We start from the raw sequence: 14,800 nt of genomic DNA, 5'->3' as shown, positions 1-14,800 counted from the left end.
AAAACACATGGGTCTTATCTGGAGAATTGTTCTAGACAGGCAGTGCCTTTGGAAAGTGTGGTAGGGATAACAGAATATAGCAAGTTTGCACTGAGGGCAAAATACCTTGTGTCAGCCATGGATATGGAAACAAGAGTCTCATTAGCCATAATAGTCTTACACTACTGAGAAATAACTAGGCTTCTCCCTGGCTGTTTTTTATGATCACAAGTCCTTTCAAAATGAATCTGTTTCATGATAAAATTGTAGAATAGAAATACATTTTTTTAAGAGATTGTGGAAAAGGATACATGAAAATAGTTGCCACATCATAATATCATGATTCTTTAAAGGTTTAAACATAGGTGTAGGTTTCATGTGAATTATAAGCAGATCTAAATATTTTAAAAATTGTTTCTCTCAAGTCTCCAATAATTTCTGCAACTACTGTTCTTATGACTTGCTAGTGATATTTTACCATAATTAAGAAATTGACAATATCATTTCTTTATGGTATTTCAAATTTAAAGAATTGCCTTCAGGGCATTGTTTTATTGGTTTTACATTCCTTCCTGCTGTGTTAAATCTAATGAGGCTTGTCTGTCCTTTAGGTGACCTACAAGCGGGATCTGTATGCAGCTGAATCGATTATTAAGGGTATGTGTTTGTCCTTGTGGCTGTCAGTTTGCATATTCCTGGGTTTAATTTAGAATTTCATATGCTGTTGTTTTAAATGTCCTTAAGAAAAGTTTCATGATGAATAAAATGTGCTTAGGGAAGTTGTTTTTGCTATCTGGGATGCTTATTTTATATTATGCATTATTTACCTTTATTATTTACTTTACTACTGTTAGAATGGAGAACCGTGTAAAAAACTGTGTGCATAGCAGAATCAAATAAAGATTAATTTTGAATGGCTTATAAGCAATAAACAAATATGTTTGGTTTTGAGTTCCAGTTCAATTCTGAATATGTTCCATCTTTCTAATCTAAGTAGTAGACTGAAAAACATACATTAACTCTTTAGGGCTCTTCATTCTCTTCCGTACAATGACTTATTACATAAATTGATATAACAATGATATGATATTGAGAGACGTAAAATAATGGAGTATGGTTTGTTGGACTGGATTTTAACCTTTTCCTGTGCTGATACAGTGGTTTAATAGTGTAAAGGCTAAGTTTAATAGCAGTCTAGGGACTAGATTTAACACAATCTAGAAAAGGAGTCTTAAGCACTTCATAGTGAACACATTGATGGTTATTGTAGACCGATAGACACTGTGACTCTGCTTGAGTCCTTGTTGAGAACTGAGGGATAAACTAAACTGGTGAAGAGAGAGGGACTTCAGATTAAAAGTGTCCTTCTAGAGAGCGGAATGTGGTTACTGTTGAAGAAAAGAGAGCAAACCCCATGTTGTCTTAGGTCACGGCGAGTCACTGTGGTGGCTCATGTTTTGTTACAAGATCCAGTGTAAGTTTAGCTTCTGGCTTGTGTAAATTAGTCCATTCTGAGTGCAGCTCTGTCATTGTAGACAAGCTAGAAAGCTTAAACGTAGCTCAGATGTTGTTATGATGTTCTGCATACTGCTTCTCTTGACCTCCAAGAATGCAACAAATTTGAAATTTCTGGTTATTATGGTAAACAAATGCTGCATATTCTAATATATGCATTTCTTGAACTACCATACTGAATTTTTCAGGAATGTGCTATGGAGATAGGATACTGGAAACCTCAGAAGTTCTGGTTTTGTCAGTGACTTAGCTCATGTCTTCAGAGCTGCCAGCCTGGAATTCTGGAAAATCTTGCATTGAGTAGGATTCTCAGAGGCAACGGACTATAGCTTTCAGATTTGAGATTTCCAAGCATATTAAAGGCAAGGTGACTAGAGTCATCAACATGAATTTACAAAGGGAAAATTATGCCTGACTAGTTATTAATTTCATCATGGAAGGCTATCTTTGTTGATGAGAGGAGAGCAGTGACTACTGTTTGTCTTGTTTTCAGCAAGACTTTTGACATACTCTCTCATAATGTCCTCATTGTCAAACTGGTGAAGTACAGACCAGAAAGGTAGACAACAATTTTGGGTTCCCAGTGAACAATAAATTGAACAGGAGCCAACAATGCACCTTTGTAGCAAAGATGATCTGACAGCCCCCTGGAGTACATCGGGCTAAGTATTGCCAGCAGGACAAAGGTGGTGATTATTCACCTCTCCTCAGCCTTGGGGAGACACATTTGGAGTGCTGGGTCCAGTTTTGAGCTCCCCAGTGCAGGAATGATGTAGACATACTGGAACAAGACAATGAAGGTAATGAAGGTAGTGGAGCATATTTCATGCCATTTTCATCAGCTGTTCTTGAGTTACTGAAATTGCTTGAGCTAATATTTTCAAAACAGTATTTTTAAACAGTTTGAGCTTATGGGATGTTTTGGAAATGTAGATGTGGTCTGATTTCAACTGGAAAAACATTTTCCAAATGTGCATTTTCTCCAATTTGTCCACTTATTTTGATATAGCTACAGACCTTATTAGACATTTACAATCTTTATGCAAACAGATTTCTTTCTGCCACTAAGAGTTTTTTGCAAATAAAATCTAGGTAAGTTCTTGAGTTGACCAAGCGATTATCAAAGCATTTTTGCTGAAATTAGTGTGTTCTTGGAAAATTAGTAGTAGTTTTCACTTAATTTTAAGTGATGTTTCCGTGGATAAAACAATTCAATTTGAATATAAATTTTAAAAGCTTGCATACTGTTACTGTGCTTATCACGTAAGTGAAATGACTCACAAGAAAACAGCAGGTAATAGAACAAAACAGTGTACAAAACAAGGATATTATGGTAGAGTACGATACAAATTTAAGCCATTATTTTTGTCTTGATGAACAGGAATTATAAGTAATAATTTACCTTTAATGACAGTGTAATGGAACCAAGGGAGGCTTCCAATCTTTGAAGAGTGCAAAAGTAATTATATTTTTTAAATTTCTTTTTTTTTTACCAGTCTCAATATAGATCCCATTCCACTAGTCATCTATGCTTGTCCATAAACTAACTAATGATCTGACTTGTCCCCAGTGAGTTAAGTTCATTTAAATCATAGGTTTTTGTAGAGTCAGTACCAAACTAGAATAGTATTTAAATATGAAGAAAAAAAATATTTTCCGAGACTCTATTTGCACCACGTAATCTAGTAAAGTGCAAATTTGTCTACACCTGCATGACAGTTTTTGATGAGTTTCTAACTCAGATATTTTGTGCATGCTTTTGTAGTACAGACCTCTTTTAAATTCAAAGTATTACCTGGATTTGTAAGAATTGTCTATAGAGAAGAGAATTGCAAAAAACAATTCTCTCTGATTGCAGTGTTAATAAGGAAATGTAGAATCTGGTGTAGTTGCTTAGATGTGCTGTTTTGTTACAGTATTTGGAAATATTTGCTGTAGAAAGAATTATACTTCTGTGCTTCAAGCATGTTGAAGCCAGTCATGTCAGCATAAAATGGTGTAAATGCCATGAATCAACTGAATGAATGCAATATGTTGGTCATGTCTTGGCAAGAGGTTCAATATTCAACGTGGAAAAAAATCTCCAAATTTCATAGCAAATTCATAGTTCTATGTTAAGTTTGATCTCATTTTTTCTTTTTCCTGCATATTTTTTCATGTACTTAGCATGAATATTCTCAATATTCAATGGCAATTTATCAGTTATTACTGGATCAGGTCGATCCATCTTCATTTCTACTTTCCTCAAACTTAACTGCAATACAAAAGGCAATTTATTGAGTGGTATCATTTAGTATTATTTGAATATTAAGAGCTATTTAGTTGAGAGGACCTTCATGATGTCCTGAGGATGTAAAAACATGAAAAGAAAATCAAAATCTGTGCTGACATTTTTTTTTAAAAGTTCTTGTTCATCATCTTGCAGTTTATTTGATCCTTTACTAGATACATTCTTTTGTAGTGGGCAAGGAGAAAAACAGATGGGCACCTTATGTAAAATACTGCTTTATGTAGCTGGAGTGAGAGAGAGCACCCTGCTTCCTTCCTTCCACTGGCCAGTTTGTTTGTGCGTCCATCTGCGCAAAATCCCCTGTGCAATGCCCTTCACAGGGCAGCTCCTGTGAAGGTGGAACTGAATCATCATGCTTCTTCTAGGGAAACTAGAGACAAGTGTAATATGAAAAAATGGCTTCTGCGATCACCCTTTGATGTCCTCTCATCCTCATGATGGTGACTGCATGTAGTCTTAGCGCTCCTTCGTAGAGTATTTTGAAGTGCCTGCATGTTTATAATCTTTTTAAACATTGTGCTTAAAGATGTTTTAATAGTATTTTTTTGTTTTTACTGCTAATTTTATGTAACGTGTACACACTGTATTATTTCACACATAAAAATGCTGCTACTACAACCTTCATGCATACTCATTTCAATGTATATAGGGACTTCATTAATCTCATCAGAGAAGATGTGTTTTAATTTTAAAATAAGATCCCTACTAAACAGCTTTCTCTAAACTTGCCAGCCCAGAAATTAAGGGTGTAGTTTATTCAAGTGAAAGTCACATTTGCAAAGTTTAACTGTTCTATTTCTCTTCTCTTCTACTTATCACTGGAGCACAAATTCTCCTCATGTTGTTCATAGATACATATTTTACATGTGTGTTTCATTATGTTATCACAGTTGGTACAATCTTTTCCAGCTGTTGGTTGCGACAAAAGATTTATGTAGCTTAAAGTAGAAATGAAGACCTGCATGGTGGTAAATCAGGCTAATCCCTTGCTTGATCTTTACTTATATAGTGTTTTGTTACTGTGGAAGCATGCAATAAATCTGTTTAAGTAACCACAATAGTCTTTTATTCTACCTGTATGGAAAAAGTAAGTAAGTTTAAATGTGCTTTTTGCTGTGCTGCATGAGTTCAGGAAGGGGAAACCTTACATATCCTTTACTCTTTATGCAAACAAGCATAATAAGAGTCCTCCTTAGTTAATGAGGACACTCCACAACAGATTTATCTTACATAAAACCTCATTAAAGATAATTGAGTAGACAGTTAGCACCTGAGTCTGCAGTTTGACAGTTGTGCCTTATCTTTTCCTTCAAAAGGCTTCAAATATCAGATCTTCAGCTATGATATAATATGACTTATTTTTACAGCAGACGGTTGAGCCATGCAGATTAAAATTAGGTAAGTATTTTATTGACAGTCATGCAAAACTTCAAGTATATTTAAGGAGAGAATTTATATTTTGAGATAGTGAGCAGCATCCTATTGTTCCTCCACATTGTATTATTCAGTCATGTGGTTACAACAACCATGAGTTTGCTGAAGAAACTGTAGATTTACAGAAGAAATGTTGTTAGCTCTGTTTTGCTGTGTTGTGCTGTACCTGTGGGAAACCTTCAAGGACAGGTCACGTTCCAGAATGGCAGCCATCCTGTAAGCCAAGGCATACTATTAGACTTTTACTACTAGCTGAATAGTTAACTTTTATAACTGTGTCTGCTTTTCTCAGGACTGCAGAACCCACTACTCAGATCCATGTAAAGTGCTCTGACTTGTTGTTTCCCCTTTGTATTTTCTCCCACAACTTTCTGCTGTGTGGTAGCTACTCAGTGCTGTTTGAGCCTCAGTGTTAGGGACCTGCTAGTGTCATGGAAGCGTCACAGAGACTGACAGAGAAGTGACCACAGTAAGAAAGTGGCAGCTGCTGTGCAGTGTTTCACTGGTCCCTGGAGAGAGGGAGGAATTCCTGGTTGCTGATTTTGATTAACTAGAGATATAAGCTTGGCTAGTAGGAGTCTCCAATATGCTAGTGGTCCAGCAAGAGATCCACATGCATGTGGTTTTCAGATACTGTTAGATCCCTTAGAGATATCCTCAGGGCTGGGGTTTCTGGATATGTTCTTCCTCTTTTCCCTTTTCCCTTCTTTAGGATGATGAGGAAATGTTAGTAACTTCCAGGAATAATAGTTATGGCAGGAATACCTACCTTCCCATGTGGAATTTATTATCTTTTGCCTTGCTAAAAGCCATTTTGTTGACATTGGCCACTAGTGTGTCTGTGACCTTGCTGAGCAGAGGTGCCAGTGATCTTTGTACAGGTGCGTGGTGTGGCAGGCCTCAGCAGTGCTGTACTGCTGGGATTTTCCTAGTTGACTGGAGAAGAGAGTGCCAGTTCCTGACACTATATATGACTTTGGGTGTAAGCTGTGTTACCTGTGGGATGGTGGTCTACATGACAGGGATTCTTTGTGTCGTTTTTGAAGATGACACAGGACTGAGATGTAGCTTTGTACACTATAAAGTATAGTCCCGTATACTTGGGTGACTTCAGACTCCAGCTTCAAGCCTTGTAGAGTGCCTGAAGGCACAGTCCTGTATGATGCTGTGAGACTGGGTTGCAAGGGATCAGCTCTCAGTGTGCTACCTGGCATGTTGTCAGGGTCCCCCGGAGGAGTCCCAAGAGCTAAATGTGTGAGCTAGCAGGGTGCTAAGGACTAAGCACTGGCTCCCCATTACCAGGGAGTCTTCACAAATGATTTGTTAATAAGTGATCCAACTTACTGGATGCACATTGTATCACTGGATGAAGTTAGGAACGCAGAGTGTTTAATTTAATTTTGTGGTTAGTGTTCCAAATTTCATAAGCATCTTCATTTGTGTTTATTTGTGAGATGATACATTTCATATCACCTACTAGTGACTGAAAGTTTGGTTTCCTTTACCTTCAAAAAATGCCAGTTATCTTTTCTGTTAACCTGTTTGTTTTATTTAGAAAATCCATTTAAGCTCTATTAACAGTACTTGTTTTGATGAGAATTATTCAGCCAACTGTTCACTTTCTGGTTTTCAGTAGTGACTTGGTTGTGAAGTATGAGCTTAGTTCAAATGATCTTTAAATGCTTAAGTTTTTATGCTAGAATATTAAGGTTACTTTAGTGCCTGTGGACAGTTTTGCTAGGGAACATGTTCCTCGTGGTTCCATTTGACATGTTATTTTGCTATCCTGTTTATTTTTGAGGTGCTCTTGCATTTTCTTGCATTTCTTTGTTCGTATATAAAATTATAATTATGTAACTAAGCAAACAAAAAATGATTATGGTAATAAATACCTGGCAATTAAATGTCTGAAGAAAATACAATTATCATTTGATTATAATCATGAGACTGTTTCTTCAGTCAGCTGTATTATAAATGTAATTACGTAAGCAACAAGACCCAAATGTTTCATAGAAACACAGTTAGATTTTTAACTGCTGGCCTAATGAGATGTAATAATAATAGACAAATTTCAGCTTTCTAAACTTGACTCAGGTAGAGATAAGCAAAACATACGTGCATCCGTATATTTTTGTACTTCATAAATGTATAGGTATGTACATCATTCACATTCAAGGCAATATGAAGAAAGACTTTACTAATGCAAATAGATTGTTATTTATCTTCTGAGACTTTTCTTAAAACATGTCTTATTAATTTTCCTTATTTCCTCAAGTCTCTTTTACAACTGCATTATGAAAATCTGAGAGTCCTACCATTATTTTTAAAAACATTAAATTTAGCACTTTAGTTAAGCAGGTATGAACTTGTAGAGAATGCAGACAAGGTGGCACACGCCTATTTTTAATAGTCTTGAAGTAAGAAAACATCCTTTTACAATAAGGGTGACTCATCTAGAAATGTAGTTAAGATCAGCCTAATACAAAACATCCTAAAAAAATTTCCATTAGGACTACTGCCCTCAGGGTAAGTATCTTTGAACTCTAGTTTCAACATGTAAACTTTAAATGTTGCTTCTAATTTGGAGTTTGGAGTCTCTCCTCCTTGTTTTTCTTTTCTTAAGGGCCCTTCTTCTCCAATGACTTTTTCACAGATGTGCACTTGCAGATTGGGTATTTCACCCTCATATTTGGTTGTATAAATACTTGCTGTATGGACGTATACACAATTAAGTTTTGCAAATATAAAGAAAAATATCAATATATATATATGAACTTTTTAGAGGTGTTGGGAGTTACTTAATATATTTTTTGTTATATGAAGAACCCACATAATATTTATTTTAAAAGTTTTTTTTTTTGTTTGTTTGTTTGTTTGTTTGCTTTTTTTTTTTTTTTTTTTTTTTAGCAAAGGACTGATCTTGCTAGAGTTAGGCTGCAGTTTCATGGGCAGACTTCAGTGTCCATTAACTGGTGGCTTTTCTTCACTGTGAGACAAAAAATAAACTGGCAGGTGGGGAGGTGCTTTTCAGAACAGTTACTGTTGGATGAAAACAACCCTCTTCCTTGTCTTCTACCACAAAATATTCCTCTTTTTTTTTTTTTGTATGTTAATATTGGTAGAGGCAGTGCCAAGTTTGGCAAGTTTTTGTGGCTACGAAGACATATGAAATGGGTAAACAAAAATCATTAGATATTTTCGGTTACCTGTGTTGTATGAATAACAGTTTCAACTCATACTGTTAAGCATGAATGAACTAGATACTTGGCAATACTTATTTCATTTTTCTTATGTTTACAGTTCTACTGTAAACAACTCTGTTATAAGATACTGGAAATGCCAGGGAGAACCATACTGAATTTCCAGAGCAGTCAGGCCATTGCTGTGTAGAAAATGAAAATGGTGATAAACCAATTTCTTATTGTGGAATCACTGCAAAGTTTAAAACTATTTGATGAACAGAGTATGCTTCCAAAACAGTAGGAATTGTAATGACAGACCAAGAATGGGATGATATGTAAATACAGTGTATGTATACAGATATACATATATGTGCAATTTAAAGAAAAAAATATGTCTGTAGGCCAAAACCTACCCATTTGCAATTAAGTATTTTTATTCTTATGGTATTAATTCTGTAGGATGTGATATTTATGATCTTTATTCAAACAGTGGTATTATAATTGCTTGTTGTTTGTGGCGTGCTTTTCAGGGTAAACTTTAAGTAGTTTGTGAAAGCACAGTATATTTTCAAACTAAAGGTAATTCTGTTAACCTGTACACTTTTTAATTTTATAATTTTGGGTCAGATCCTAAGATAAAGACCATAACAGGTGTTACTGAATAATAATGTGACCTAAAACAGTTTAATGTTGTGATGTTTTCAGGATACAAAAGCAGGGCATAGAACAATTGGAAATTAATTTCAATTTTAATCTAGATTCCCAAAAGAATTTTTAAGGTTTAAGAGATTTTTGTCTTGAAAGTTAAAATACACATTTAAACTAAAGGTGTATTTTCTCCATTTTAATTTCCAAGAACTTCAAATATTTACATCTCTCAGCTGAAATTCTCATATTTATTATGAAATTCTGAAGATTTTAGAAAACACTTTTTTCAAGGTGTATTGTTTATAGGCTTACTGTTAGCAAAAATATATTTTTATTATATTTTTATTTTTAGATATTTTTGTGACACTTTAAAAATGAATCTGCTGAAATCTACCTACACTTACTGGGCTGGAATAATCTTAAATGCCTAACATGCTGTATTATGTAGTCTTCTACTACAGATTTTCTTAGTACCAGTGTAGCAGTGGCAGAGAATCCAGGAGGACTATCTCGGCTGAATATTTAGGTAATACAAGCAAAACCCCTGATTAATGAATGACCTTTTAATAGCATTTTTGCAGGATTGTTATAAGTGTTATTTTTAATATATGTACATAAATAATTTAATTACATATCAGTATATTGAGTATTATTTACATAGTTAATGTTGCTATATAAATACAGACGTGTGCATATGAATTCTTGTTTTTCTGTCATGAGATATTAGAAGAAAGTGGGACTTGAATGGGCATTTCTTGCAGGGTAACGACAGTTTTACTAAAATAATGACCACTAAATTGAATTCATTTATAACTTCATATAGGTGTATTTTAATGTTGCAAAATAGTTTAATGTGAAAATACATCAATACATGATAATGCTCTAGAAGCTGATCTCAGGAAATCTTTCATTATAGCTAGGAATGCCTCATCTAGGAAAAAAAACACTATTTTTTCATGGAAGAAATTCATGCATACCAATAATGTGGAGGAGGGGAATGACACATGTAGGAAGTGCTCAGTATAGTATAGGGGGATAAAGAACAGAAACATTGGCACATAACTACCCAAAGTCTGCAGACAGAAAATATTAAGGGAAGATTTTGTGAAGCTGGGATTCATGCAACTAAATGCAGATATTTTTGACATCAAATATTTATATCTAAAACTAGTAACTGATAAGTCCCATAACAGCTGGTGGTGATCTACTCCATGTCATCTAGAGAATAATTAATCTTATTTGAAAGCAAACAACTGAAACATGTCAGATAAATTGCTTCCTAGAAGTGCCTCTTTGTTGCATATACAAGGTGCTTGGTGTGGGCAGTTTAGGTGCAGGTGTCTGCACTAGGGATGCCTGAAGTAGGGAAGGAACAATACCACCAGAAAATCTTTGCTTTGTTGTGTGATGCAACATTAAGGATTCTACTGTAGAGAAAAAGACATTTAATGGAATGAATTCTGAAATTCTGATTTATCTTCAATGAAGAAAATTCCTTCCACTTTTCTGATGGAGAAATTTAATGTTTAATTGCTCAGAACTATGGCAGCATAAATGAGTTTTAACTATTTTTGATTTCATGCCAAAATATGCTCTGAATTCATGTTAAATGTGTTGCGGTGTTGGGAGGATTACTGCTTAATCAGGTGCAGCTGGGAAGAAGTCAAGAGTAAATGGGAGACAGGTGTTGGGAAGAGGAGGTTTCCAGAGAAATAAGTTTAAGATAAGTGGAGGAAGAGGAAGCCAAAGCAAGAGAGATTTTGATTAGGTAATATAATAAGAGGGGGGAGGGGAAAAAAAAAAAAGGGTAGATGAAAAGGAAGGTAGGTCATGAAAGAGGGGAAGAGAAGTAGAACAGTGGTGTATGGTTGGAGGACAAGAGCTAATGAAAAAAATTGTAACAAGAGAAGTTCTAGCTCAATAAAAGGCAAAACTTTCACCACGAGGACAGTGGAACATTGAACGTGTTGCCTCGAAAGGTTGTGCAAGCTCCATCCTCAAAGGCTTTCAAGATCCAGGGGATTAGGGGGCTGAGCAACTAGGCCTGGCCTCATAGGTGGTGCTGCTTTGAGCAGGAGTTTGGAGATGTACTGAGGTCCCTTCCAGTCTGAATTATCAATTGGTCTGATGAAAAGCAAAATCTTGTTAGCTGATAATTTACATGGTTCATGACATGGCTTTCCAGACTGACTGACTGATTCACCCAGACACAGACTCCTGAAAACCAGGAGTGAAATATTGCGTGTAGCCAGCAGACTTGAGGAAGTCAGAGGGAGCTGGGAGCCAGCATCCGGCTGCCTTCCCTGCATTCCTGGTGGCTATGCTGAGTGACAGCTCGCTGGATCAGCTTCTCAGAGGTGGGACACAGGCTTTGCCTCATTGAAGAGGGAGGCTATACTCAGCCTTCCTTCCCATAATACAGCAAAGGAATAGACCGCCTAAACTAACGTAAGGACTTTATTGGCCCTTGATAGTGTTGATATTTAAATTGAAAGTGTTTTAAACCTCAACTAGAGCAGAACTATTGCTTTGTTATAATGATTTTATAAACAATGATTTCCCAGATTTTCTCTGTACATTTTTCTTGATCATTTAAAAGCATGCAGTATTTTTCCAATGTGTACATTATCGTTACTTTCATTTTTTCATATTTTAGCACTGCATTACTCCTCCAGTGTTTTCACATTTCATCACTTTCTTTTCTTCTTTATTAAATTTAACCTGCAACTCTTAGTCACCATTTTGGGAGTCTTCTCTCCCTTCTCATGTACATTACAGGAAGTCAGAGGTTTAAGGAGAATGGGAGAGGAGTGAGGTGGGTTTCTACAGTTAGAATCTTTCAGCAGCCTCTTGTGAGGTTACATTTGACACTGCTTGTTGAAAACTGACTTATTTTAAAGAAGAACTGTTGAAGTGTTGGTGCCTTTTTGGATTCCACAGCTTTCTTCCACGTGTAGATTTTTGTAATAGCTCCAATCTGACCTTCTTAGTTAAATTACCTAGTTCCATAGAATCTGAGTTCTTGAAATCAGATACACCAATCTATTTTATTATGTACATCTTTCTTGTATCAGTAGGGTATCTGCATTCCTTGTACAGTACTAAATTAACGTGGCTTTTGCACTCTTGATTTCAGTCTACTGGTTGCTTTCTGCTGATAAGAAATTAATTCAATATAGTTTCCCCATTGACCCATTCTTTTAGACTGTAAAGTTATTCTGTAGTAAGTACAAGCCAACTTTGATGCACATTCAGGATATTTTTGCCCAGTGAATCTATGGGAAGATAATTTCTCCCACAGTTGTGATATTCTGTGATTTCCTGTCCTCTGAGAACTGGCCATGCATTTTTTTATTCTCACTTTCATCTGGTTGTGATGTTTTTTATGCAGATATTTACTGTTCTCTCTTCTATCTCTACCCCACCCCATTCTTGCTAACTTAATATAAAGAGAGTCGCTACTGTGATTTTTGTAGACATGCAATGGATATTGGCCATAATAAGTGTCCTTGATTCATAGAATCATTTTTGGGGATCCTCAGTGATTAATTCACTGTTTCCACTCACAAGAATTGTTTTAATTACAGAAGTCACTTTCTAATAATGCTAACTCTGTGTCAGCTTAACAATTATTTTTTGAAACAAGTCTTTGAGTTTACAATAGAAACTGAGACGTTTACTTAAATAATCTTAAATGCATCTGATTGAACTTATGTTGTGTGTAATTATGTATAAGAGCAAACAGACAAAAAAACCTTTCCACATGCAACAAATGTGTATCTTTTATGGAGGCTTGTTTAAAGAGCAGTCAAAAGACATGAGTATATGAATTGGATATTATATTTAGCAGATAAGTAATTATTTTGGCTTTTATTTTTCTTGATAACAGATAACCTCTCACAACAAATTTGTATTATCACTGATCTGAAGGAAGCTGTTGCACAAGTAGGTTTTCTCCTTCACGAATCTCTGAAAAGCCAAGTAAAAGTAAGTACATCTCTGTGATTGTAAACTGTGTGATTAATTTAAAGTTTCTTGTTGTCACAACATGTAAGAAATGGTATAAATTCTGAATAGAGAAACTGAGACCTTCTGTGTCACTTGAGTATTTATTAAAAAGGATTAACACCAGGTGTGGAAGTTACCAAGAAAGAAGCATCTTCTGCTTAATTATGCTATAGAGAGGAATCATACAGATGCTCTTTAAAATGTTTATATTAGATTAGAGGAGAAATTGGATCCAGAAAAGAGAGGTCATTTTCTTTAGCTTTTACGAATTCAGTAAGCCTGAATTGTTACAAATATGTTACAGAGGAAATGCTTTTGTTACTTTGAAGTCTGAATTAAAGTCTAAATGAATTAAAGAGTAAGTTGTATTCTTGCACAATTGTGAATGCAAAGTTAATCAGCCTTTTTGCAGAGAGATATGGAAGTACACTTCACTCAAACTGAATGCTTCTTGAAGCATTGCTGTAGAATATTGATGGAATCTTCCACTGGCATTTAACTATCTTTTCCTTTCCCATTATTCTTAATAATGGGACTATCTTATATTTTCATTTTCCCAAAGATGATTAACATTTAGTAATAAGACAAATCTTGAGTGATATTGGGGTAATTCTTAATTATGTCTTATGTAATGAGATCACATCTTTCCTAGAGAAATAGAGTAGAAGTAACTGATCAAAAATATAGGTTTCCCAGTATGTGTAGTTTTACCTTTTATAGTAGGTTTTTTTCATGTCTATTGATCTGTTTTCTGTATTCAGTTCATATGGGATGTTCTTGTATAGCAAACTTGCTGTTTTACATCTGGAAATATAACTTGATATTGTACTTTCAGTTCTTACTTGGAAATAATTGTATTTAGTAGGGAAAATCACATTTTTTATCTATTACATGTCTACATTTTAAAGTACCAAACATGGGCAGAGTTGAATAACGTTTTCTTCTTGTCTGAATAGCTGTATGATGGAGCAGAAGTCTTCTTCCACTTCACTGATACTAGATCCACTACTAGTTTTACTTTTTTCGCTCTTTAAGCTATTCTGGTACTGCTAGGAACACATTTTTCTCATTTTGGGAAAATAACAAAAACAAACTTTAAATATCAACTTACACACTCCTATGTATATCTATTACATTTACATATAACCACATTAATAATACCATGAGAAACACTTCCAGTCCAGGAAGAAAAACCAAAGAATTTATGTTCGAACAACTAGCTTTATGAAAGCCAAACTTAAAAGTCAGACTGGTGCCAAAACCAATTAAAATGTGCAACATCTTTGGAGCTTTTGATTGTAGAAGCAATTAGCTGTTGGGTTGGTCAGGCATCTGAACCTGTGATGCATTTGAATAAGCTACATATAAAATGACCACAAACAAGGTAATGAGGGAGTAAAGTGAAAGGATTCATCCTGATATGGGACTTGTTTTGATCATTCAATTCACTTTTGATGAATTTGTTTGATCACTCTATTAAATCAGTTTAACTGATGACTTCTAGCACCATTCTTCTCTTGATCTGTGTTTTATTTCCTCACAGTCAAGTTTTGTTAAATTTCTCCTCAACACTTCTAAAACATTCTTGCAAGGTGACATTTGCGAAAGAACACCATCAAGATCCCTGTATTGTACTGTTCCTTGAAACATCCTTAGTCATGTGAGGTAATTTTTAAGGTTAGCATTATATGGTACTTCACAAATTTGAAAGACCTTAGAAAGAAGGTGTTTCTAAAGTGAAGTG

General features: G+C 35.1%; 1 protein-coding gene across 5 annotated transcripts in view; it reads left to right on the top strand.

The window, feature by feature from the left end:
• CRPPA (CDP-L-ribitol pyrophosphorylase A) overlaps nt 1-14,800 on the top strand; it is a 127,121-nt gene that overhangs the window by 52,013 nt on the left and 60,308 nt on the right. For all 5 annotated transcript variants that reach the window (XR_004252888.1, XM_032180998.1, XM_032180999.1 and 2 more), the window contains exons 5-6: nt 591-636; nt 12,938-13,035. Coding sequence is in view for 4 of the 5 variants with exons in the window: in XM_032180998.1 (XP_032036889.1) it covers nt 591-636; nt 12,938-13,035 (144 nt within the window). In the remaining variant the exon portion in view is untranslated. The remainder of the gene's footprint in view (nt 1-590; nt 637-12,937; nt 13,036-14,800) is intronic.

This window comes from Aythya fuligula, chromosome 2 (assembly GCF_009819795.1).
Source record: "Aythya fuligula isolate bAytFul2 chromosome 2, bAytFul2.pri, whole genome shotgun sequence".
Classification (NCBI taxonomy): Eukaryota; Metazoa; Chordata; class Aves; order Anseriformes; family Anatidae; genus Aythya; species Aythya fuligula.
This window is presented reverse-complemented; position numbering and strand designations above follow the sequence as displayed.